Here is a 27,836-nt window from a genome sequence, read left to right as displayed (position 1 = left end):
CCTCATCGCTTGCCTGTCACCCTTTCAAAATTCAAATATTATGTAACATGACAGACTGCATCAAGGGTTAAAAATGCTTCACTGGATGTCCTTTGCAGTGATAGATAAAGCCCACATCCTAACTTCTGCCTTAAGGATCTTGCCACAGCAGCTCCTGGCCAGTCAATTCCGCCTCCACAAGGCCGCCTTCACCTGTTCTGCTTCCTGCACCTGCCTGCTCCCCCAGGGCCACACCAAGGTCCTGGTTCCTTGGGCGCCAAGTTTCTCATTTGCAGGGCCTGCTCACTGGCTTCCTAGACCCCTTTTACCCTCTGTCACTTCCTCAGGCTGAAGCCAGGGGAGTTCTGGGTGGGGCCCAAATCTGTAGGGCGGGGCAGGTCCACCCATTCACGCTCCCAGGAGCCAATAGATCCTCTGCTAAGGGCAAAGAACTGCCCCTCAGGCACTTCTCACCCTGAACCCCGGAAGTGGTGAGAAGCAGGAGGTGATGTTGACGCTTCCCCCACCCCACCACCACCTTAGTTGGATCCTCAATTTTCTCAGGCACTCAAAGCAATAATGAAGGATAATGCTGCTCCGGAATTGCATGCTCTTCAGAAGCCTACTTAGTTCGACCTCTTCAGAAACGCCCCCTCCCCACCCCCCGGCTCCGGGCCCTCTTCCGGCCCCGCCTCTGTCCGAGAGCGAGCACAGGCCGGCCCTGCCCACTTCCGGCTGGAGGGGGAACTGCCAATCACTGCGCGAAGACCTCGCAGTGCATCCCGGGACCTCCGCTGGGTTCTTTGTCCCTCACGCCGTGGTAGTTCTCGCCCCTGGGCCTGCGGGCTGTGCCGCTGCATTTGAGCGGTTGTCGGGAGGAAGGCCCGGGGTTTATTTGACCTGGGCCTCGTGGCATTTCCCTGGGTCTCCCCAGCCTGTGGGGCCCTGAGTGGGGATCGGCACTAGGTGAGTGAGATAGTCCGGTGGCCCACAGTTTGGGAATGCTGTTCCACGTAGGGAAAGGGCGGCGGGGAGGTTGGCCAGCCGATCCTACACTGCCTGCCTTGCCGGGCCTGTTCAGCTTTGTTTTCCGCAGACCAGGGGTCCCCAGGCCTGCAGTGTCGACTGGCAACATGAAAACTGGGCATGTGGCCCTGCAGACTTCCCAAGTATTTAGGATACAAGCCGAGGTTGGAGAGTTACCTTCTGAAGGTAATTAAGGACCAATAGATGGTTTTTAGTTGGAAGATAATCCTACTAGAAAATGCCTTTCATACAGGGAGAGACGTGGGTAACTTGAATTGGGGCAGAAGCAGTGACTGCCAAGCTGGTTCTGTGCACTTCATGGTTGGTTTACCTAATGACCTGGTTCTGACTCGTTGGGCAGAATGGTTTTAGGGTGTGCTTGGGAAAAGGGGGCACAGGAACACCTGGAGTGCTTGAGCGCTTTGTTACTTTCCTTGCATTGTACTAGAATCCTTTTTATTGTGTTTTTTTATTTTTTGTGTTTTGCTTCTTTAGGGCTGCACCTGAAACATTTTTTTTTTCTTTTTTGTGTTTTTGTCCTTTTTAGAATCCCTTTTAAATATATCCGTTCCAGAGATACCATCGTGATGGAGCGGTCCCTGAACCTGTCTAGTATCCATGAGGATGCCGGTTCCATCCCTGGCCTTGAGGTTCCTAAGGTTCTGGGGTAGCTGTCGTGCTGGTTGCAGATGTGTCTTGGATCCAGCATTGTGTGGCTTGGCTGTGGCATAGGTTGGTGGCTACAGCTCCTGTTCCACCCCTGGCTTGGGAACCTCCAGTACCGGAGGTGCGGCCTTAAAAAAAAAAAAATAAAATCCAGTCTTAAAGGTTTTTTGTTTTTTTGTTTTGTTTTTGTTTTTTTTTTTTTTTCCTTTTAATGCTCTGCCATTTATTGGCTGTGTGAAATTGGCGCCAGGACTTTTTTTTTTTTTTTCTTTTTAGGGCTGCTCTGGCGGTATATGAAATTTCCTAGGCTAGGAGTCGAATTGGAGCTCAGCTTCGGGCCTGCATTGCAGCCGCAACAACACAGGATCCAAGCCTCTTCTCCCTGGATCATAGCTCATGGCAATGCTTAATCCTTAATCCTCTGAGGGAGCCCAAGGAGAGCCCACATCCTCATGGATACTAGTTGGGTTGGTTACTGCTGAGCCACAATGTGAGTCCAGGGCAAGATTTTATTTTCTTTCTTCTTTCTCTCTCTCTCTTTCTTCTTTCTTTCGCTTTTTAGGGCCACACCCCTGGCATATAGAGGTTCCCAGGCTCAGGGTCAAATCAGAGCTACAAGTGGTGCCCTTCACCACTGCCACAGCAATGCCAGAACCGAGCAACATGTGGGACCTCCACAACAGCTCTCAGCAATGCCAGATCCTTAAGCCACTGAGCAAAGCCAGGGATTGAATGTGCACTTTTGTTGAACCTGCAACCTCATGGTTGCTAGTTGGATTTGTTTCGCCTGTGCCACCACGGGAACTCCCAGGGCAAGACTCTTAAAACATGCATCAGCTTTCATTCTCTGATCTCTGGCCTCTCACTTCAACCTCCCCCCAAGTCCCATTCATTCCCCATCTTCCCTTAGCCTACTCACAGGTAACCATTTGAAAGTACTGAAGTTTGAAAATCAGTGAAGCCTTAGTCCTTAGCTCTTATGTAACAAGTAGTATTGGTGGGTAAGGGAGATTGGCTTGGAAAGAACTGTGTAAGTAGTGCCTTCTGCTTGCCACTGAGGATTTGGGCAGCTTTTCTGAGACAGCAGCCTTTAGGTTAAATATCAGTGCGTTTTTTTTGGTTGTTTTTTTCCTAAGAGTGTTTGAGGGGTTTTTTTGTTTGTTTGTTTTGTTTAGGCATGTGTAAGCTCTCAGGCCAGGTGTGGAACCTGCACCATAGCAGTGACCTGAGCCGCAGCAGTGACAATGCTAGATCCTAGGCCACCAGGGCACTCCAGCTTTTGAGGTTTTATGAGATAGTCTCAAGTTGTATTGTCAATGTGTTAAATGCCAGGTGCTATGACATGTGCCCTCCATTCTTGAGAACTGAATCCCAGAAGTTAATCTGGCAAGGACATCTAGCTAGTTAAGTGGTCCACTTGGAGGCAGACCTAGTTCTGTCAGGTTTGGCTACCTCTCGATTTGTGTTTTGTCTGTTCTCACTGACAAAACTCATTAATGCTGGAATGAATAAGCTCTTGTATTTCCCTTAAATTTTTTTTTTGCATATGTCATGAAGTGTGAATAAATGTGAACCTATCAAACATGACAAAGAGAAGGCACTTTGAGATGGAAGCAGAGGGAAGGCTAGGATGCAGTGGGCGTATGAAGGGGCAGTAGGCAGTCTAGTTGCATGATAGTTGGCTTTTGGCTTTCTAAATGAAGGTCTTCCAACTGAGTAGAAATCTCTACTTTTATAAAGTCCGCAGTGTTCCTTGTTTGTCTTTCTGGTCTGCCTTTTTGTGCTGTGTGTGAACACTGAAAGCTCAGGGTGATTTTCTTCTGTATAATATACTTTTAATAGGTTGCATTGAAAAGTGTCTGTGAGTACTTGCGTGTTAATTGTGTGTGAGCTGTAAAGTTGTGCCTATGTTCATTTCATGCCCAATGGTCACCAAGGAATCATTCCTTAACTCTTTTTGGAGAAGTGGTGGGATATTGTCTCCATTTCAGTGTGACTATCTGAAATGGAAGGTTTTCATGCATTCCACCAGGAGGGGGCGGTGTGTCCAGTCACACTAGAGGTGGGATTGAGGCCTATACTTTCCACAGAGGGAGGTGAGGTGTGGTCTGGACAGGCTTTTCTTCTGTGAACCCAGGGATGCCTACAGGGGCTTGGCGGTGGCGGGGGGGCTATGCAGGCAGCTGGGAGGGGTTGTGTCTACTCTGGCTCCCCCTGGGTGCCAGGAGGGACCTGTCAGCCCCCCTCTCTTCTATCAATGCTCCATCATCTTTGGATTCATGGGGGTTTTGGCTTCAGGACCTCAGGGGGCTGTGTCTGTGCAGACAGGAGCTGGGTTTCCTGACAACGGAGGTGACCCTGGGAGGACAATGTAAGGAGAACTGAGGAAACATGGGGAGATGCTTCCTAGGTGGCACTGAGTTCTGAGGGTGTCTGTCTTCAGAGGATACAAGAGGGGCTCCATGTGGAAAACTGGGTTTTTGGTTGGATTTGTGTGCAGTAGAGAAATCATGTGGTAGGTGGAGGCCAGGTTTCCTGGCACCGTTTCCAGTGGAGGCTGTCCTTCCCTGTGGTGTGTCCTTGTCCCCTTGTCCAAAGTTAGCTGACCCCACCATGAGGATTTAGTTCTGGCTCACTGGTGTTCCTCTCCTCTGGGCAGCCGTTTTGCTGCCAGCGCCACCCTGTGTTGGTGACTGAAGCTTCACCGTATAGTGTGAAGTGAGGGGGAGAGATGCCTGCAGCCTGTTCTCTCTGAGGATCCCTTTGGCTCTTTTGGGTTCCACACAAAGAACAGAAGGATTTTCTCTTTGATGGAAACAGCTTCATGCGCCTGGTCTCTGAAGATGGAGGCTCCATTACCTGCAAACAGGTGGTCACACAGCAGAAACTTTTATGAATCCTTGTGGCCGTGGGAAGGAAGGGGATGAAAAGGCCTAAGGACTCAGGGTCATTTTGGAAGAATTCTTAGAACAAAACTTCATACAACCTTGATGCAATTCCATGACCAGTATTAAGAAATAGCATCAGATGTGTGCTCCCAGAGACGCTGTCTGTTGTTCCTCAGGGAGCATCAGTGTTGTTTCATTAAGAGCTCCAGAGGATTGTAAGGTGAGGCCAAGGAGGTGAGCATGTGAGCTCCTGCATGTGTTTGTGGGAGTTCTGAGCAAGCTTTAGCCCAAAGAGAGGCAAGAGAGTCTGCCCCATAGGGCTTTAGAAGGGAAAAGTCAGTGCGGCCCCCATACCTTAGGTGAGCCGAATGTTGGGATATCTGTATGGGGATGAACACATGTATCCAAGCAGGAACAATCTCACTTTGTTCTCCATGTAGGAAGGGACTGTTCCTGAATCTTTTCTGAGACAAAGTCTGGAGAGTTTGGCCTTTTCAACATTTCAAAGTTGGCCTTGGAAATATAGCTTGTGGGTGTGGTGGGCACAGGGGAGAGATCTTTTACCTATGATGGTGGATTCTCAAGATGCTGATGTGATTCCTCCACACAGTACCGATGAGAAAGTGACCCAGAGCTGGAGGAAGAAGAGGAGGAAATGGCAGCTTCTCAGGTAACCGTCCTGACCTAGGTTGGAGTCTGTGTCTGCTTTTCCTCCTGAAATGCCATGAATTGAGAATGTGAGAATCATGAATTCTCTCCTTCTGATATTCTTGCCTGGTGAGGATGTTCTCAAGTACCTTTTCCTTGTGCACTTAGGGTAGTCAGGATCAGCTCTTAAAAAGGCTGTCACTCTGCCCCAGAGCCTTTTCAGCATTGTCTGTGCACAGGATCCCTGTGGAGCATGAATTGTCACGATGAATCATTACCTGTCAAGGGTTGAAACTATTCCGTTGGTGAGACATCACCATGGGAAGGCATGTCTATGACAGTTTTATGGCTCCCATGTCATCCCCTTTAAGGGAGGTAGAAATATGGTAGAGAATACTACTGTTTCAAATATATAGTATTGAATGTTTGAAGACATTAAAAACATTAAAACCATTTCTTTTGACTTGCTGCTTTCATCTTGAGTCACATAATGACCTCAGCTTTGGCCACATGGCATGTGCCCTTTCCATTTCAGGGACTTCTGACAGTCAAGGATGTGGCCATCGATTTCTCTCCAGAGGAGTGGGAATGTCTGGACCTCGGTCAACGGGACCTGTACAGAGATGTGATGATAGAGATCTGTAGGCACCTGGTCTCCTTGGGTGAGGACCCCCTTCCTTCCAGAATTCCTTTTCTCCCACTGGGTGTGGGATCCTGCATTTGCAGAATGTCTCCTGCCATTTTCTTGCCCATACAAGAGATTTTCTGACCCTACCATTTTAGGAGTAATTGAGAGTTGGTGGGTGCAGGTAGGTAGAAAGGCTTCATAATGAGGCATCCTCATTGTAACCGAAGTCCTCCTTGAGGAAAGCTGCCTCCTTCACTTTAGATTATTTGCAGTTCTGGAAGTTCATATGTATGAAGAGCTCTGCCGGCCTCTTAAAATCAGATTTGGACCCTTTAGTTTTGACTCAGTAGTACTTAGATGGGGAAGAGAGGAACTGCTTTTTACCTGTCAGTCAGGGTCTGAAATGTGCTTTCAAAAGGCAGTATCTGGGGAAATTACTGCCTAGGATGTTTTACCATTCCACAGTGCCATCTCTTGCACCTGAGTCCAATCCTAGATTGGATATTGGTGAATCTCTAGGAAAACGTTTGTTTTTCTTTCCAATGAACAGAGTATGTTATCTCTAAGCCAGACCTGGTTCGCTTGTTGGAGCAAAAGACAGATCCCTGGGATGTGAAGGGAATGGAGACAGTAGCCATACAGCCAGGTATGTGTGCATGGGTGAAGCAGATGACCCAGGAATCTTAAAATTGGCTTTGGGAAGATGTGCTTCAATGGCACTGATTTTTGAGAAACACGGGTTTATTCTGCCTCTGTCTCAGAGCGACATCTGCTGCCTAAATCTTGTGTTCCTTAGCCCTCCATGTGTTCTCCTTCACCAGGAGGATTCTCTCTCACATCCACATGGAGAGCCAGAATCCTGGTCTTGACCTGTGAGGACCTGTATGTCCTTGGCTATTCTTTTATTTTGGTTTTTGTTTTTTTTTGCCTTTTTGCCATTTCTAGTGCTGACTCCTGGGGCATATGGAGCTTCTCAGGCTAAGGGTCAAGTCAGAGCTGTAGCTACAGGCCTACACCAGAACCACAGCAATGTGGGCTCTGAGTCACATCCTGCTACCTACACCACAGCTCATGGCAACTTGGGATCCTTAACCCACTGAACAAGGCCAGGGATCGAACCCACAACCTCATGGTTCCTAGTCAGATCATTAACCACTGTTCCACAATGGGAACTCGCCCAGATGATATGTTTTTTTTTATGTTTTTTTAATTTTTTTTTTTCTTTTCTGAGTCTTTTACAGCCACACCTGGGGCACATGGAGTTTCCCAGCTAAGGGTCGAATCAGAGCTGTAGCTGCCAGCTTTACATCATGGCACCACATCCATGGCAATTTTGGGATCCTAGCAGCATTCCCAACCTACACCACAGCTCATGGCAACACTGGATCCTTAGCCCACTGAGTGTGGCTAGGAATTGAATCCATGCCCTCATGGATACTATTCGGATATGTTCCTCTGAGCCATGATGGGAACTTCCCACCTGGCTTTTTTTCCATTGCTTTTGGGTCCTAGGGAAGGCTGTGCACATTTCTAAGTAACTCTCTGTTAAGGTCTTTTTCACGCTCTTTTCTTCACCTAATCAGAAGTGAGTGAGGAGAGTCGTGGAAACACTGGAATTTGGTGCCAACATTCTAAGATCAATGGGGACAGATAGTGTATGTTTTCATGCTTTTAAATGTCCAATCCCATGGAACCTTGGAACATGACCCTAGAAGTTCAGACTAAGTAACTGTATCAAAGCATAATGCACCTTCCTAAATGTTACCCTCAAATTTATTTCATTGTATCCTTATTTTGGGAGGAACTAACATGCTACATGTTAAGTGTATTTTCCCCTTATCAGTGGTATAAGACTATGTTTAATTACTCATAGAATTTTTCACTAAATTAATGCACTAGTGGAATACAGATTATACCCCACAATCATTAAAAGTCTTCATTCTTCTTTGATTCCTGAAGAACCATCCTTTTCTAAATGTGTCCTTTTTAACCTGAAGCTTCTCAGAAGTGTGTTCTGTGTTTTCACTTTTGGATGAGATTTATATCAAAATCATCCCATAATAGTAGAGTTGAAGTATCAACTATAACACATTCCAGATAGCACATATTTGGTTAGAGGTCAGTCAGATAATTAGTCATCACACTGTATCTATGAAAATGTTTGGTTCATAAATGTAAGAGTGCTTGAAGCAGAAAATTCTCTTTTTTTTTTTTTTTTAAATCTATTTCTGGAGTATCTATTGTGGCTCAGTGCATTAAGAACCCAATGTACAGAGTTCCCCTTGTGGCACAGGGGAAACGAATCTGACTAGTATCCATGAACTTGTGGGTTGATCCCAGGCCTCACTCTGATTTGACCCCTAACCTGGGAACTTCCATATGCCATGGGTGAGGTCCTAAAAAAAAGAAAAAGAACCCTATGGAGTGTCCCTGAGGATGCGGGTTTGTTCCCTGGTCTCAGCCAGTGGGTGAAAGTTCTGGCACTGACACAAGCTGTTGTTTAGGTTGCACATGGGCTTAAATCTATATTGCTGTGTCTTAAGCCAGCAGCTGAAGCTCTGATTCAATCCCCTAGCCCAGAAGCTTCCTTACATTGCAGTGTGTCCCAAAAAAGAAAAAAAAAATTCTATTTCCCTCAAGGTGTCATGAATCATGGTATATTTAATTTCAAACTATTAGTATATGATTCTTTGCATATGTTACAACTTTCATGTTCTTCCTACATTTATAAAGAATGTTCTATTTGTATTTTAAAGGAGGCATGACAACCTTTATATTTTTATATCTGTTACAGTGATGTATCTGTAAAAACTTTCTAAATTTTTTTTGTCATTTAACTCCTTATTCATTCAAATTTTTAGTTCAGTTTTAGATGACCAACTATAATCCATATTTTATGAAATCCTCCTGCCTGTTACACATGCCACTGACTCAGAATATTTTCTTTTTTTTCTTTTTAAAAAGTTTATTAGAATATAGTTGTTCTACAAGGTTGTAATACTTTCTGGTGTACAGCAGAGTGATTCAGTTATAAAAAAAGAACCCACATTCATTTTTTTTAAGATTATTTTGCTTTACCCAGTACCACAGAATATTGGGTAGAGTTCCCTGTGCTATATAGCAGGTTCCCACTGGTCAGTTTTTCCATATACCCCAGAGTGTATATGCCAGTCCTAACCCCCCGATCTAGTCCTCCCCCGATGTGTCCCCTTTGGTAACCATAAGTGTGTTTTCGAAGTCTGTGTATCTATTGCTGTTCTGCAAATAAGTTCATTTGTCTACTTAAAGATTCCACATGTAAGTGATATCCTATGATATTTGTCTATCACTTTCTAACTTCATTTAGTGTGATAATCTGTAGGTCCATCCATGTTGCTTCACATGGCATTGTTTCAATCTTTGTTATGGGTGAGTAATATTCCATTGTATATATTCATCACACTCCTTTGTCAGTGGACATTTAGGTGCTTCCATATCTTGGCCATTGTAAATAGTGCCTGCAAAGAATATGGGGTGCATGTATCTTTTTGAGTTAAGGCTTTGTCTGGATAGAGGTCCACAAGGTGGATTGCTAGATCCTATAGTAGTTTCTGTTTTTTCATTTTTGGGCAAGCCTGCATACTGTTTTCCGTAGTGGTTGTAGCAATTGAAATTCCCACCAAACAGTGCTGGAGGGTTTCTTTCCTTGCACCCTCTTCCACATTTAAACTTTGTAGTCTTTTTGATTGATGGTCCTTCTGGCTGGTGTAATGTGGTACTCATAGTATTTTTGATTTGTATATATCTAGTAAATAGCAGTGTGAACAGCTTTTCTTGAATTTTTTGGCCATCTGTATATCTTATTGGAGAAATGTCTATTTAGATCCTCTCACGTTAGGGATGTTTCCAGCTTTTGCCTCTTCAGATATTTTCCTCTGGTCCTTTCTCTCCCCCCTTCAACTTCTATCACCCCCTGTAATGGAAGTATTGGTGCCTTGCCTGTTGTCCCACAGTTCTCTTAGACTATCCTCATTTCTTTCCTTCTGCTTCCTTTATTCCGTTGCACATCGTGATTTGCAGCGGTCTGTCTTCCACCCTTCCTCTATTCGTTCTGCTGCCTGCTGTATTGTGCTCTTGGTTCCTTCTCGTGAATTTTCATTTTTGGTTATCATGTAGTTCATGTCTGTTTGTTTATTCTCTTAAATCTTCTATGTATTTGTGTGATTTCTTGTAATTTATCGATCTTTGCCCCCAGTTTTTTTGGTTTCTGAGATCACGGTCATCTTTACTATATGCTCTGTTGTTTTTTTTTTTATGGCCATACCGATGGCATATGGAAGTCCCAGGCTGAGGGTCCATTTGGAGCTATAGCTGGCTACCTACACCACAGCTCCTGGCAACATAGATCCTTACCCACTGAGCAATGCCAGGGATTGAACCCATGTCCTAATGGATACCGTCCGATTCCTTCCTGCTGAGCCACAATGGAAATCCCTTCATTAAAGTGTTTTTTAATGTAGCTTGTTTGCCTCCACTTCACTTAGCTGTTTTCTGGGTTTTTGTCTTTTCCTTGATCTGGCACGTATTTCTCTGTTACTTCATTTTGTCTAGCTTTTATTTTGTCGAGCTTTCTATGTGGTGTCTTTTTGGCAGGCGACATGGTTGTGCCTTCTCTTGCTTCTGGAGTGGGAAACGTTGTGAGTGAAGTTGATACAGGGGCTTGTGGCAGGCTTCCTGGTGGAAGGGACTGATTCTTGCCCACAGGTAGGTGGACCTGAGTCTCATTCCTCTGGGTGTGAGTAGAAAGGTGGCTGTGTCCCTGAGAGGACTTCAGGCAGCCTATTTTCTACTGGGTTCCACTCTGTTGTTGGGCCTGGGGCTTCTCAGTCTTGATGGATGGGGCCAGAGTTTTCCAAAGTGGTGGCCTCCAGGGGAGCTCACACCTGTGCTTATTCCCTGGGCCCTCCAGCTCCAATGTCCTGGCCTTAAGTGAGCCACAGCTGAGCCATTCTTTGCTAGGAGACCCTGCAAAAGCCGCAGGTAGTTCTGAAGCAGATTCTAATGGAGTCCCTGCTTTGTCCAGGACCCAGTGCACATGAAAACTGTGTGCCCTGCAAAAGTAGAGTCTTTGTTTTCCCTAGACCTGTGGTGCTCCTGTGCTTTCAGTGCCAAATGGTCTGGGGACTTTTATTCCAAATACAAGTTCCCTGGGCTGGGATAGGTTTGGGAACTCCTGTTGGAGAGCCTCTGCAATATAGTTATTTTCCAGTCTATGAGATGCCTCCCTTGTGGGCTCATATGGATAAACTCCCCTACTGCCATCTTGATGTTGCTTCTTCTTGTCTTTGTGGGAGGATGTGTTTTTGTTTTTTGTAGCTCCCAGTCTGTGTTGTTGATGATTGTTCAGCAGTGATTTGTTAATTTTGGTATTTCTGTGAAAAGAGGTGAGTTCGAGGCTTTCTACTCCACCTTCTTATATCTGAATCTGTGAAACATTTCCTTTTCATAGATGCGGACTCCCTGTTCAACATGAGAATTATTTAGATGACTTACTTTTTAAGGGCATGCATATGCTGTGTTCAGCCTCCTTGACAACTAATTATCTCATTGTGGCTTCACAGTTCTTAAACAATTGCTTTCTTTTCTAGGACAGGTTTACCAAAATCAGTTCATTTTCATTTTTCTTCCTGGTATATTCAGAATGGAAATTACAATTTTCAACTCAGTAGGCTGAAGACAATATGATGTTGCGTTCAAATTGGAAAGCCCGATCTGTGTATTGCCAGTAAAACTGTGTTCTTGAATGATTACCCCTCCATTGTTCATTCTTTCTGTAATTTCTTTGTCTTTCTTGGTTAATGGTCAGGGTTGTCATTTGTCTTTATGAGCGCTTATGGAAAGAGTCTAAATCGTGCCTCCATGTGTTGAGGAATTTATATTTCTTGTGTGAGAAGAACTTTTGAATTGGACGTAATTATTGAAATATTTGATTTTGTCAATGTTAGGTATTGATGCATTTTTGATTTTTGGAAAAAGAAACAGAAAAATACCATGTTAACTATTTGAATTATACAGTTACATTTATTATTTACATTTGCATGTTTGTGCTACTGAACTGCTGAAATTTTCGTCTTGAGAAACAGAGTCAGTACTTGTGGAACAACCACCTTCTCGTTTCCCTCAATTCCATTCTCAAGGTTGCCTTTAACCCAATGGATTATTTCCTCAGATGTACCCATGTTTTACCATGTGATCTCATTTCATTTGACTCTTCTGCTTTTGGAAGTTAAGCCCGTGTCCATTGCATCACTGGCAAATATTTGCTGCCATTCCATAGGTTGTCTTCTCTTGTTTTTGAGAATACATTTTATTGAAGTATATAGGAAATTTAAAAATTCTGGTAGTTTCAGGTATATAGCAAAATGTGTCATTTATACGTATGCATGCACCTTTTCCTTTTTGGGCTCTTTGTCCATCTAAGTTATCACACAGGATTGAGTAGATTACCCTGTACTATAGAGTAGGCCATTGTTACCTATCTCTTTCATACATAGCAGTGTTTGTATGGCATACCCAGTGGCCTGATTCATCTGCATCCTGCCCATTTCCCATTTGGTCATGATAGATTTGGTTTCAGAATCATTGGGTAATTTCTTTTTTCTACATTCTAGTGTATCATTTCTATACATCTCCATATATCAGCGATCTCATGTGATATTTGTCCTCTTCTGTCCGACTTCATCTAGTATGATAATTTTTATGTCCATCCATGTTGCTTCAAATGGCCTTGTATTTTATGGGTGAGTAATAATAGTCCTCTGTATGTTTGTATCACATTTTCTTTATCCATTCTTCTGTTGATGAGCATTTAATTTGCTTCCATGTCTTTCCTATTGTAAACAGTGCTGCCCTGAATATTGGAGTGCATGTATGCTTTCAAATTACAGTTTTCTCCAGATAGATGGCCAGAACGGGAATTGCTGGATCATACGGTAATTCTATATTTAGTTTTCGAAGGCACCTCCATACTATTCTCCATAGTGGTTGCACTAGCTTACATTCCCTGCAAGAGTGGAGGAGGTCTCCCTTTGTTCCACACCTATTCCAGCACTTAGTGTTTGTAGACATTTTGATGATGGCCATTCTGACTGGTATGAGGCAATAAGTCCTTGGATTTTTAAAATTTTATTTTTTAAAATTTAACTGCCATGCTTGCAACATATGGAAGTGTCTGGGCTAGATGCAGAGTGGAGCTTCAGCTGTGGCCTACACCACAGCTGCAGCACTAGTGCAGCACTGGATCTCAACCACATCTGGGACCTCTGGTGCAGCTTACATATCACTGGATCCCAAACGAACTTCCTGAAGCCAGGAATCAAACCAGCATCTTCAGGGAGACAACTGTTTGATTCCTTGACCCACGGAGCCACCACAGGATCTTCTCTTTTAATTTCGATTTGCATTTCTCTCATCATTAGTGGTGTTGGCCATCTTTTCATTTGCTTTTTGCCCTTCTGTGTGTCTGTCTTTGGAGAACTGTTGTTTAGAATTGAGGTCCATTTTCTATTTAGGCTGTTTGGTTTTTGGTATAACCCTGTATGAGACATTTGAATATTTTGGGAAGTTCTTTGTTGTTTGTTGCATCATTGGCAAGGATTTTCTCACAGTCTGTGGGTTGTCTTCTCATTTCGTGTATGTTTTCCTTTTCTGTCCAAAGGCTTTGTAGCTGACTTAGGTCCCATTTCTGTATTTTTGTGTTTCCTTTCATTCCTCTAAGAGGTGGGTCACAAAGCTTATTGCTGCAATTTATGGCAAAGGTTTTTCTGCCTGCATTTTCCTCTAAGAGTTTTATAGAATGTGGTCTTATGTTTAGGTGTTTAATGCATTTGGAGTGTTTTTGTGGATGGTGTTAGCAAGTGTACTAATATCATTGTTTGTACATGTAGTTGTCCGGTGTTCCCAGCATCACTTATTGAAGGTACCATATTTTATCCATTGTATACTGTTGTCTGTCATGCCATAGATTAGTTGTGCCTAGGTGCATGGGTTTCTGATCCACTGACCTATACTTCTGTTTTGGTGCCAATACCATCCTGTTTTAATGAGTGTAGCTTTGTAGTAAAGACTGAAGCCAGGGATCCTGATTCCTCCAGCGGAATTTTCCTTTCTCTAGATGGCTTTGACTATTCATGTTTGTGTTGTCACTTACATTTTGAAACATGTTCTTCTACTTCTGAGAAAAATGCCATTGTTAATGTAATAGGGATGGGTACTGACTCTGTAGGTGGCCTTGGGTAGTATAGTCCTTTGGAAAATGTTGATTCTTCCAATCCAAAGTGTGGTAGAGCTTACAGTCAGTTTGTGTTATCCTTGTTGCCCTTCATCAGTATCTTGTAGTTTTGAGAGTAGAGATATTTTTCCTCTTTAGGTAGATATATTTCCATATATATTTTTCTGTTTGATGGGATGGCAAATGCAATTGTTTCCTTACTAGATCTCTTATCTTGCATATTAATTGCATAGGAATGGAAGCTATTTCTGGGTGTTATTTTTGTATTCTACATCTTTACCACATTTATTGATCAGCTCGTAACAGTTTTCTGGTATGTTTTGGATTTTCTATGTATCACGTCATCTGCACAGAGTGACGTTTTCCTTATTCTTTCTAATTCAGATTCCCTTTATTTCTTTTTTCTTTCTCTGCACAGCATGACTAGGACATCCAAAACCATGTTGAGTCACAGGGGTGAGACTGGACCTCCTTGTCATGTTCCCAATCTTAGTGGAAATGTTTTCATCTTTTCTTGTTTTTTAATTTTTAATTTTTATTCCCCCCCACACACTTCTTTTTTCCTACTGTACAGCATGGGGACCTAGTTATACATACATGTAGTCATAATTTTTTTCCCATTATCATGCTGTGTTTTAAGTATCTAGACATAGTTCTCAGTGTTCATCAATTCACCATTGAGAATTATGTTAGCGTTGTGGTCGACATGTATGGCTTTTCTGATGTGGATGTAACTTCCCTGTATGCCCACGTCCTGGAGAGATTTTATCTGAACTTGGTATTGAATGTTGTCAAAAGCTTTTTCAGCATCTACTGACTTGATCACAGTTTTCATTCTTCACTTGGTTTATGTGGTTTGTATCATTCATTTATTTGCACAGACCGAAGAATCCTTGCATACCATAGATGAACCCCACTTGATCATGTTGTTTTATCTTTTAACTGTACCATTGGATTCCATCTGCCGATATTTTGTTGAGGAGTTTTACATCTCTGTTGATCTGAGATACTGGCCTGTCATTTTCTTTATTGTGGTATCTTTGTCTGGTTTTGGTATCAAGGTGATGTTGGCCTCATAGAATGAGCTTGGGAGTGTTCCTTCCTCTGCAAATTTTTGGGAAGAGTTTCAGGAGGATATGTGTTACCTCCTCTCTGAGTATTTGGCCTCTGATAGATTTGGCCTGTGAGGCCATCTGGTCCTAGCCTTTTTGTTGTTGTTGTTGTTACAATTTTTGTAATCACAGTACTTGTCATTTCAGTGTCAGAACTCATGATTGGTCAGTACATCTTTTCTGTTTTCTTCCTGGTTCAGTCTTAGATGCCTGTGGCTTTCTAAGTAAGTGGCTGTCCATTTTCTTCTAGGTTGTCCATTTTATTGGCATATAGTGACCTGTAGTAATCTCTTAGGGTTATTTGTATTTCTGTGATGGCCTTCATAAATTCTTCCTTTTTATTTCTGATTTTACTGATTTGAACCCTCTCCCTTTTTTTCTTGAAGAATGTGGCTAAAAGTTTATCAAATTTTTTTTATCTTTTCAAAAAATCACCTTTTAGTTTCATTTATTGCTTTGGTTTTCTTTCTCTTCCTTGATTTCTGCTCTGATCTTCCTGATTGCTTTCCTTCACTAACTTTGGGGTTTGGGGGTTCTTCTTTCCCTAGTAGCCTGAAGTGTATGATGAGGTTGTAAAATTGGGGTTTTTCTTCTTTCTTGAGGTAGGGGTTGTGTTGCTTTAATCTTCACTCCCAGAACCTGCTTTTGCTATGTCCCATAGCTGTTGGATGGTGGTGGTCTTCATTGCCATTTGTGTCCAGGTATTTTTTGTTCTTCTTCAGTGATCCATTGTTCAGCCTCCACATGTTTCAGTTGTGTTACATTTTGTTTGTTTGTTTGCTTGTTGCAGTCTTTCTCTTGTAGTTGATTTCTAGTCTCATCACGTAGTGGTGAAATAAAATGCTTGATATGATTTCCATTTTCTGGAATTTCCTGAGGCTTTACTTGTAGCCCAAGGTATGAATTCTCCTGGACATTTTTTTCTGGGCACCTGAGAAGAAAGTGTATTCATGTGCTTTCAGATGAAACGTTCTGTATGTGTAAAGTAAGACCATATTGTGTATGGTATCATGTAATGCATGTGTTTCTTGACTTTTCTGTCTGGATGATATCTGTCCATTGCTGAAAGAGGGGCACTGAAGGTCCCCCACGATTGTGTTATTTTTGATTTCTCATTTATGAATGTGAACATTTACCTTATATATTGCAGTGCCTCTGTGTTGGTTGCATATATAGATTTGTCCCTTGATCATTGGGGTAGTGTCCTTCTAGTCCCCCGTATATTCTTAATTTTTAAGTCACTTTGCTCCTCCCCTGCTTTCTTTTGGTTTTCCTTTGCATAGAATGTCTTCTTTCATTCCCTCATTTTTCAGTCAGCATGTATCCCTAATTCGGAAGTTGGTCTCTTGTGATAGCACATAGATGGGACTGGTTTTGTATCCATTCAGCCAGTCTATATCTTTTGGTTGGAACATTTCATCCATTTGCATTCAGGAGAATATTGATGTGTATATACTTACTGCCATTTTATAGACTATTTTGGATTTTTTTTTATTGGTCCCTTTTTCTTCTTCTATCTTTCTCTTGTGATTTGCTGACTTTTTAGTATTGTATTTGAATTGCTTTTTCTTATGAGTGTGTCTATTGTATGTTTTTGTTCTTCCAGTTTTTTTTTTCTTTTTTTTTTTTTTTCCATTTTAGGGCCGCACTGGCAGCATGTGGAGGTTCCCAGGCCAGGGGTCCAATCCATCAAATGTGCCAGGCCTCGCTGGTGGGCCCAGGCTTTTTCCTGATCACTCAATTATGGTGCATTCTACCCTAGCTGTCTCAGTTTGTCTCCTCACAACCAACCCCAGTCCTTTCTCTGGATTTGACCTTGGCAGCCTGAGTCTCAGCACCCTTCTCTGGCTCACCTCAGAAGCTCAGCATATCTGGCTGTGGTGTGCTGGGCAGGAGTACCAAGAGTCCCATGCACATCTTTCTCCAGTTTGCCCTCTGTAAACAGTTGCTACAATCTCCTGAGACTTCCAAATTCCTTCTCTGTCCCAGGTGGTTCTCTTCCAGTGAGGGGCCTTGCCTGTGTGCAAAAACCTTTCATCTTTCACAGCTCCTCTCCCCAGTGGGGGTGCTACCCCCATCCTGAGTCTTTTCTGTGTCTCTCTCTTTCTTTTTTCATAGCCAGGTCTGTGGAGATTTTCTTTCCTATTTGGAAATTGGAGATCTTCTGACAGCATTCCATAGATGTTCTCTGATCACTGTGGAGATCATTGTGGATGTATTTTTGATCCATTTGCCAGAGAAAGTGTGTTCCATGTCCTGCTTCTCCACCATCTTGTCCCAACCTCCAGCTTTCCGGTTTGAATCAGGCAGCCTCATTTTAATTTTTCCTCATATGTAGGCAGTCACTTCCTATGTATCACAACCTCCTTTATCAAGATGGAATTTCTTAGCACCTCTGCTGTGTGCCATCCACTTTCTCCTCTTCAGAAGTAGAACAGCCCTGCATTCTCCTTCCACCAGAAATGGTGATTTGTTGTCACTATGCAACCTAGTCTTATTTTGTTTGTTTTTTTGTTTTGTCTTTTTGCCATTTATTGGGCCACTCCAGTGGTATATGGAGGTTCCCAGGCTAGGGGTCAAATCGGAGCTGTAGCTGCCAGCCTAAGCCAGAGCCACAGCAACTCAGGATCCAAGCCACGTCTGCAACCTACACCAGAGCTCATGGCAATTCTTGATCCAAACCCACTGAGCACAGCCAGGGATGGAACGTTCAACCTCATGGTTCCCAGTTGGATTCATTAACCACTGAGCCATGATGGGAACTCCGCAACCAAGTCCTTTATACTGTTTTCAAATCATTGTTTAAAATGTCATGTTGAGCTTGTACATTTCCCTACTGACCTCAATGATGATGTGTAATGTTATAAGATATGGCAAAAATTCAATGTTATCAACATTTATCAAAGAGATACCCTTCCCCTCCTCTGCTTCCCCAAGAGAAGACTAGCAATGTTTATCCTTTTTGAAATGGTTTGCTTTGTTCTGCAAAGGCTTGTAAGTTTGATTAGGTCTCATTTTTGCTGTTGCTGTTTTTATTTCTCTTTCCTTGGAAGTATGACATAAGAAAACATTGTATGTTGCAACGTTGCCAAATTCATTGGTGAGTTCTGACAGTTTTCTGGTCGTGTCTTTAGGATTTTCTAGGTATAGTTTGTCATCTGGAAGCCATGATAGTTTCACTTCTTTTTCAATTTGGATTCCTTGTATATCTTTTTCTTCTCTGATTGCTGTTGTAGGACATCCCAAAACGATGTTGAACAGTAGTAGTGAAAGTGGACAACCTTGTCTTCTTCCTGATCTTAGTGGAAAGGCTTTCAGTATTCCACCATTGAGAGTGATGTTCGCCTTGGCTTTGTCATATGCGTCTTTTATTATGGTGCGTTAGGATCCATATATGCCCACTTCCTGGAGCCTTTTTATCAGAAATGAGTGTTGGATTTTGTCAAGCTTTTTTCTGCATGTATTGAGAGGCTCGTACAGTGTTCATTTTTCAGTTTGTTGATGTGTGTCATACTGATTTGTGGCTATTGAAGACTCCTTGATATATCACACTCAGTCATGCTGTATAATCCTTGAAATGTATGTGGATGTAGTGTGCCATTATTTTGTTGAGGATTTTTGCATCTGTGGTTATCAGTGATAGTGAATTGTAATTGTCTTTTGTGTGGTACATTGTTCTGGTTTGGGTATCAGGGTGATGGTGGCCTTATAGAATGACCTTGGGATTGTTCCTACCTCCGCTCTTTTTTGGGAAGAGTTTCAGAAGAGTAGGTATTATCATTTCTCTGAATAGTTGAGAGAATTTGCCTGTGTAGCCATCAAGTTCTGAGTTTTGTTTTTTCAATGTTTTTGATCACATCTTCAATTTTAGGGCTTGATCACATCTTCAATTTTCGAAAAGATGAAGGTCTGTTCATCTTTTCTATTTCTTCCTGGTTCAGTCTTGGTCAGTTGATCTTTGTAAGAATTTCTTACAAACTTGTCCCTTTGTTCATTTTGTGTGCATGTCCTTGCTCATAGGAGTCACTTATCATTCTATTTATTCCTGTTGTGTGAGTAGAAACTTCTTTTACATTACTAATTTTATTGCTTTGAAACCCTCTCCTCATTTTCTTGATGAACTGGCTAAAGGTTTATCAATTTTGTTGATCCTCTCAAAGAACCACCTTTTGGTTTCATCGATCTCTGTTGTTTTCTTTGTCTCAGTTTCCTTGATTCCTGCTCTAATCTTTTTTTTTTTAATCTTCTTTAGGGCCACATCCCTGGTATATGGAGGATCCCATGTTAGGGGTCGAATCAGAGCTGTTGCTGCCGCCCTTCACCACAGCCAGAACAACCCCAGATCCGAGCTGCATATGTGACTTGCACCACTGCTCATGGCAACATTGGATCTTTAACCCACTGATCGAGGCCAGGGATCCAACCTGCAACCTCATGGTTCTTACTTGGATTTGTTTCTGCTTCACCACACTGGGAACACCTCTGTTCTGATCTTTTATGATTTTATTCCTTCTGCTAATTTTGGCCTTTGTTGTCCCCTCTCTAGTTGTTTTAGATGTAAATTTAGGTTGTTTATGTGCTTTTTCTTGATTCCTGAGATAATACTGTATTGCTGTAAACTTCCCTTTAAGTGCTGCTTTTGCTGTTGCCCAATAGGTTTTGGATTGTTGTATCTTCATTATCATTTGTCCCTAAGTATCTGTTGATTTTCCTTAGTGCTTCATTGGGTTTTCAGTCATAGAAATTGACTGCATTTTTATGTACTAACAATGAAATATGAGAAGGAGAAAGTAGGGAAACCATCCCATGTACCATTGCACCAAAAAGCATAAAATACCTAGGAAGAAGCTTAACTAAAGAGACAAAAGACCTATACTCTGAAAACTGTAAGATACTAATGAAAGAACTCCGAGATGACACAAACAGATGGGAAGATGACACAAACAGATGGGAAGATGACACCATGCTCTTGGATTGGAAGCATCAATAGGATCAAAATGATGATACTACCCAAGGCAGTCTGCAGATTCAGTGCAATCCTTATGAAATTACCAGGGACATTCTTCAGAGAATTAGAACAAAATATTTAAAAACGTGTGTGAAAATGCAGATGACCTCAAATTGCCAGAAGCACTGTTGAAAAAGAAAAAGACAAATGGATGAATCAAGTGCCCAGACTTCTGAGTATACTACGAGGCTACAGTTATCAAAGCTGTATTGTATTGGCACCAAACCAGAGAGAGAGATCAATGGAATGGGATAGAGAGCCTAGAAATAAACCCAAGCACCTATGGTCAACTAATCTATGACAAAGGAGGCTAGAACAGAAAGTGGAATAAAGATTGTCCATTCAATAAGTGGTGCTGTGACAACTGGATACCTACATGGAAGAGATTAAAATTAGATAACTGTAATTTTCTTTTTCTGTGGTATCCTACTCTGGTTTTGGTATCAAGGTGATGGTGAGTTTATCAACTGTCTTGGGAGGTGTTCCCTCCTCATCAGTTTTTTGGCAGCGTATGAGAAAAAGTAATGCAAATTCTTCTCTACATGTTTGGTAGAATTCTCCTGTGAAGGCATCTGGTTCTGGACTTTTGTTTGTCAGGGGGGTTTTGTTTTTGATTGTTTTGTTTTTTCCAGATAGTTTTTCACATCAGGTGATGATCTGTTCACACTATCCATTTCTTTTTGACTCCGTTTTGGTGATCTCTGTGCCACTAGAAAGTTGTCCATTTCTTGTAGGTTGTTGAATTTATTGGTGTATAATTGTTCATGGTGTTTTCTTATGGTTATTAAATGTACATGATTATCAGTTGCTATTTCTCCCTTTCACTCTTATTTTGTGTGAATTCTGTCTTGGTGAGCATGGCCAAAAGTTTGTCTATTTTGTTTACCAACAGATTGTATCCTGGTTTTATTAATCTCTTAAGATTGTATTTTATTTAATAAAAAATTTACAGCTCCACTTGTAGCATGGGGATGTTCCTGGGATAGGGGTCAAATTGTTGCTGCAGCTGCCAGCCAGTACCACAGCCACACCCACGCCTGATCCAAACTGCATATGTCTCCTAAACAATGGTTTCTGGTATTGCCAGAACCTTATCCCATTGACCAAGGCCAGTCATGAAATCCACATCCTCGTGGACACTCTATCAGGTTCTTAACCCACTGATCCACCATGGGAACTCCTATTTTGTACTTCTGTTCTAGTTACATCCTTTCAGATCTTTATTATGTGCTTCAATGACTTTTGGTTTTGTTTGTTTTTCTGATTCATGGAGGTGGTAGATTAGCTTGCTTATTTCATAGTTGCATTGTTTTTTGAGCAAGGCCTCTATTGCTCTGAACTTCCCTTTAAGATGAATCTATTGCTTTAGTTGACTGAGCTTTCACTTTCATATCCAAGAAATTATTGCCCAAATTCCATAAACTTTTATGTTTTCTTCTGTGATATTTATAATGATCTCTCTCTATACAGCTTCAGTCGTATTTGAGTTACAGTTGTGGGTTGTGCTAGGCAGGGGTCTGCCTTCCTTGTTTCACTTGTGAACATCCATCTTTCCCAACACCATTTGTTTTGAGACAGTCCATTTCCCATTGTGCGGTATATGTCCCTTTGTGGAAGATTTGCCCATAAATATAAGAGCTCTTGTGGCTGCTCTCCATGCTGTTGTATTCTTCTCTTTCCATCTGCATGTCATACTCTATTGATAACTCTGATCACTGTGCCTTTGCAGTAGATGTTAAAATCAGGCAGTATCATGCCTCCAATGCTCCACTTTCCTTACCCAGATATTCAGGATTTTTAGTGTTTTTTGATGTTGCAGATACATTTTAGAAGGAGCTTTTGTATTTTCATCGAAATTGTTGTTTGGATTTTGAAAGTTTCCTTTGACTGTGTTGATCAACTTGGGTAGTGTTGACAGTTAACGATGTTAAGCATTCCCATTCAGGAGAATGGAATATGTGGTGTTCATTTTAAAAAGTCTTCTGTAGTGTTTTTCAGCAATATTTTATGACTTTATCATAAAAATATTACACTACCTTTATTAAGTAAACACTATTTTATACTCTTGGATACAAATACAGAAGAAAATAATTTTAATAATGCTTTTTTTTTGTCTTTTTTTGTCTTTTTCTTTTGTTGTTGTTGTTGTTGTTGTTGTTGTTGTTGTTGCCATTTCTTGGGCCGCTCCCGCGGCATATGGAGGTTCCCAGGCTAGGGGTCTAATCGGAGCTGTAGCCACCGGCCTACGCCAGAGCCACAGCAACATGGGATCTGAGCCGCGTCTGCAACCTACACCACAGCTCACGGCCACGCCAGATCGTTAACCCACTGAGCAAGGGCAGGGACCTGACCCCCAACCTAGTCGGATTCGTTAACCACTGCGCCACGACGGGAACTCCTAATAATGCTTTTTGATTACTTCCTGTTAGTAGTATATACAGATTTTTCTTTTATTTTTCATTTTCTACTAGTTTTCTTTTTCTTTTTTTGCCATTTCTTGGGCTGGTCCCATGGCACATGGAGATTCCCAGGCTAGGGGTCGAATTGGAGTTGTAGCTGCCAGCCTACACCAGAACCACAGCAACGCGGGGTACGAGCTTCATCTGCGACCTACACCACAGCTTTCAGCATCACAGGATCCTCAACCCACTGAGCAAGGCCAGGCATTGAACCCGCAACCTCATGGTTCCTAGTTGGATTTATTAACTCCTGTGCCATGATGGGAAGTCCAACTTGTTTTCTTATAATCTGTTTACTTTTTTTTTTTTGCCTTTTCTATGGCTGCTCCTGTGGCATATTGGAGGTTCCCAGGATAGGGGTCTAATCAGAGCTGTAGCTGCCAGCCTACACCACAGCCACAGCAATGCAGGATCCAAGCTGCATCTGCAAACTACACCACAGCTCACAGCAAGGCCAGATCCCTAACCCATTGATTGAGGCCAGGGATCAAACCCACAATCTCATGATTCCTAGTCAGATTCATTACCCACTGAGCCACGATGTGAATTCCATATTTTTTTTAATGTGAATATTCTTATCATATGTGAATAGAGATCATTACTCCACATTTCCTGGTTTAGATGGCTTGTTATTTCTTTGCCTGGTCATCTTGGTTTGAAAAAATCAAGTACTAATTTTAATCAAAACTATGAGTGTGTTCATTCTTAAAATTTTCATATATAGAGAGACTTTATGTCTCCCACTATTGATCATGATGATATCTCTGTGTTTTTCTTACCTAGTCTTTATTACATTTCTATATTACTGTCAATCCCTGATTTCAGTACAGCAATCATGAAAGGGTACTTAATATTTCTGTGTGTCTGTTTCATTAGATATAAATCTGTAGTGTGATCCTAACTCTGTGTATGTGCACTTAATTTCTTAAATTACTAATCAACCCCCTGGATTTCATAAGTAATTCTGAATTATTTTTGCTGTATAATTCTTGTAATGAGGTTTAGAGTTCACATTTCTAGTATTTTGTTCAGGACTATTGAGTCAGTATTTATTAAAATATTGGCTTCTAATTTCATGGGTTTTTTTTTTTCTTTGGTTAAATTTTCATTTCTAGTGTCTTTGCTTACTTTTCATATTGCTGAATATTGGCCTTATAAACAGTCTTTGGATAATTTTACTCCTACTCAAACTTTGGATATATTTGTGGAGAATTCATAGTTGTCATTTTCGTTTTTTCCTGAGTTCGAATTATCCTATTGAGGTATCGAATCCAGACTTATATTCTCTTTTGGGGATTCTTTGCAATTAATATTTTAGTCTACTTAATAGTTTTAGGTTTGTTGTGATGATTTATTCCTTCTTGGTGAAATCTAAATAGGTTGTATCTCCCTGGAAAGTCATACCTTTTGTGAAGTGTCCAATTTGTTGGTATACACTTATTCATAGTAGCTTACTACATATGCCTTTATTTCTGTGGTGTCAATTATAGGATCTCTGCTTTCACTTCTGATTTTAGTTGATGCTTCTCTGTTTTATTTTTTAATCTAGCTAAGCGATTGTCTGCTGTACATGAAATTGTTAAGTGTGTTCACTAAAAACATTAATTTTGGATAATTTGTTATTTGTTATCTTTCAGCTCTGTCTTCTCATGACATCCAGGGTTTGATGCCACAAAACCCAGGCATGGAGCTTTTCTTACCAACAATGCTGCTGGGAAAATATGAAAGCTCTCCTGTTGGCGCTTTTGATTTAATTAGAGGCAGTGAAGGTAAGGGGGCGTGTGAAAGGCGGGAAGGTTGTTATGATGCACATGCTCCTCACGGGACTTTTATCCATACGGAAAACATTGCTGCTAAAAGAGATCAAGGATCTAAATCAAACTGTGAGAAACTCCACTTTAAGTCAGTACCATTGGCAGAAAAATATATTTTTGTAAGCAAAGACCCATGTTATGTATTGAAACATAGATCTTCTCTGAAAGGAAATTTGGAAAATCAGGATGATCCTATAGACTGTACTACAAATGATGATGCAAAACATGAAGGTATGCTTGGACGAAACATTCATTCAAACATTTATGAACACCAGAGGTTTAAAAATGGAGGGCAACCCCCCCAAAGTGATCAAATTGGGAGATCTAATAGCAAGGGTTCATCAATCTTCAACGAACAAATATTTCCTCATTGTTCTGACAACCCTAATGTTGACACTAATGGGGAGGTCTTATTCCAACCATCATCAATCAATGGGTGTGATAATATAGTTAATATTGACCAACATGCCATGTGTACTAAAGTGAGCAAGGCCTTCAGCAAGAGCTGTGTATTCAGTGATTATAAGAGTATACACACTGGAAGAAGAAGTGATGCCTGTGTTGATTCTCAGACTAACTTTGACCCGGACTCATATTTCATGAAACATCAGGGAACTGAATTTTCAGAGAAGCAGTCAATAAGAAATCAACATAGGAATGTCATTTCTCAAAGCTCAGATCTCACAGCATTTCAGAGAATTTGTATTCGAGTGAAAGCTTGCCATTTTCGTGAGTGCAGCCAAGTTTTTAGCCAGGCTTCAAGACTTACTCAACATCAGCATCATCCTACGAGGAAGAAAGGATGCAGGTGTGAAGAATGTGCAAAAGTCTGTAATCAGTCATTAAATCTGGGAAGAGAAAGGAAAAAACATACTGGAGGGAAACCTGACAAATGTGAAGACTCTACATTGTATTCAGCCTTTACTGGACAACATCTAATTCATACTACAAAGAAGCCTCACAAATGCACAGAATGTGGCAAATCCTTTAGACGGCGTGCATGTCTTTCTGAGCATCAGAGAATTCATACTGGAGAGAGGCCTTACAAATGTACAGAATGTGGGAAAGCCTTTAGATGCCGTTCATATCTTTCTGAGCATCAGAGAATTCATACTGCAGAGAAGACTTACAAATGTACAGAATGTGGCAAAGCCTTTCGTTGGCATTCATCACTTGCTCAGCATAAGAGCTCTCATAATCGAGAGAAGCCTTACAAATGTACAGAATGTGGCAAAGGCTTTAATCGGCATTCATCTCTTACTGAGCATCTGAATTCTCATACTGGAGAGAAGCCTTACAAATGTACAGAATGTGGCAAAGGCTTTAATCGGCATTCATCTCTTACTGAGCATCTGAGATCTCATACTGGAGAGAAGCCTTACAAATGTACAGAATGTGGCAACGCCTTTCATTGTCGTTCTCATCTTACTCAGCATCTAGTTTCTCATACTGGAGGGAAGCCTTACAAATGTACAGAATGTGGCAGAGCCTTTCATTGGCGTTCTCATCTTACTGAGCATCTGAGATCTCATACTGGAGAGAAGCCTTACAAATGTACAGAATGTGGCAAGGCCTTTAATAGGCAATCTCATGTTACTGAGCATCTAAGATCTCATACTGGAGAGAAGCCTCACAAATGTACAGAATGTGGCAAAGCCTTTCGTTGTCATTCTCATGTTACTGAGCATCTGAGATCTCATACTGGAGAGAAGCCTTACAAATGTACAGAATGTGGCAAAGCCTTTCATCGGCAATCTAATCTTACTGAGCATCTGAGATCTCATACTGGAGAGAAGCCATACAAATGTAAAGAATGTGGTAAAGCCTTTCATTGTCGTTCTCATCTTACTGATCATCAGAGCTCTCATACTGGAGAGAAGCGTCACAAATGTAGAGAATGTGGCAAAGCCTTTAATTGGCATTCATCTCTTACTCAGCATCTGAGTTCTCATACTGGAGAGAAGCCTCACAAATGTAAAGACTGTGGCAAAGCCTTTACTTGGTATTCATCTCTTACTCGGCATCTGAGTTCCCATGCTGAAGAGAAGCCTTACAAATGTACAGAATGTAGCAAAGCCTTTCATCGGCAATATCATCTTACTGAGCATTTGAGATCTCATACTGGAGAGAAGCCATACAAATGTACAGAATGTGGCAAAACCTTTCATTGGTGTTCTCAACTTACTGAGCATCTGAGATCTCATACTGGAGAGAAGCCATACACATGTACAGAATGTGGCAAAACCTTTCATTGGCATTCATCTCTTACTCAACATCTGAGATCTCATACTGGAGAGAGGCTGTACAAATGTACAGAATGTGGCAAAGCCTTTCATTGGCATTCATCTCTTACTCAACATCAGAGATCTCATACTGGAGGGAAGCCTCACAAATGTTCAGAATGTGGCAAAGCCTTCCACTGTCATTCACATCTTACTCAGCATCTGCGTTCTCATACTGGAGAGAAGCCGTACAAATGTACAAAATGTGGCAAAGGCTTTAATCAGCATTCATCACTTACACGGCATCAGAGAATTCATACTGGAGAGAAGCCTTACAAATGTACAGAATGTGGCAAAGCCTTTCGTTGGCATTCATCTCTTACTCAGCATCTGAGATCTCATACTGGAGCGAAGCCTTTCAAATGTACAGAATGTGGCAAAGCCTTTCGTTGGCATTCATCTCTTATTCGGCATCAGAGATCTCATTCTGGAGAGAAGTCTTAAAAATGTACAGAATGTGACAAAGTCTTTAGTCAGCTGTCAGGTTTTTATCAGCATTGGTGACCTCACACTGGAGAGAAACCTTACAAAATGTACAGACTGTGACAAATTTTAAGTGGCATGCAGGCTTGACTCAACATCAGGGAATCCATACTGGGTAAAAACCATACAGATGTAATAAATGTGGCCAAGCCTTTACACTTTTGCCTTTTTTTAGGGCCACACCTGACATATGGGGGTTCCCAGGCTAGTGGTCTAATCAGAGCTGTAGCGACCAGCCTACACCACAGGGACAGCAACGCAGGATCCTAGCCAAGTCTGCAACCTACAACACAGCTCACAGCAACACTGGATCCTTAACCCACTGAGCGAGGTCAGGGATCAAATGTGTAACCTCATGCTTCCTTGTCAGTTTTGTTGACCACTGAGCCATGATGGGAACTCCTGGCCAAGCCTTTACCTATCACTCATGTCTCATTCAGCATCAGAGAGTTCATAGTACAAGGAAGCTTTTCAAGTATAAAAAATGTGACAGATCCTATAAAGAGCATTGAGCACTTTCTAGACATCAGGAAATACATACTGGGGAAAAACTTCACAGATTTGGAGAATGTGA

At 41.7% G+C, this 27,836-nt stretch overlaps 1 protein-coding gene across 1 annotated transcript; it reads left to right on the top strand.

Annotated features, from left to right (window-relative positions):
- Positions 1-728: 728 nt before the first annotated feature.
- LOC125137662 (zinc finger protein 665-like) lies at positions 729-27,530 on the top strand. The gene is made up of 5 exons (XM_047798579.1): positions 729-945; positions 5,170-5,229; positions 5,743-5,869; positions 6,386-6,481; positions 24,321-27,530. Exons 2-5 carry the CDS (start codon positions 5,215-5,217, stop codon positions 27,221-27,223), a joined length of 3,141 nt encoding a protein of 1,046 aa, XP_047654535.1. The 5' UTR covers positions 729-945; positions 5,170-5,214; the 3' UTR covers positions 27,224-27,530.
- The last annotated feature ends 306 nt before the right edge of the window (positions 27,531-27,836 follow it).

The sequence above is a fragment of the Phacochoerus africanus genome, chromosome 10 (assembly GCF_016906955.1).
Source record: "Phacochoerus africanus isolate WHEZ1 chromosome 10, ROS_Pafr_v1, whole genome shotgun sequence".
NCBI classification, from domain to species: domain Eukaryota; kingdom Metazoa; phylum Chordata; class Mammalia; order Artiodactyla; family Suidae; genus Phacochoerus; species Phacochoerus africanus.
This window is presented reverse-complemented; position numbering and strand designations above follow the sequence as displayed.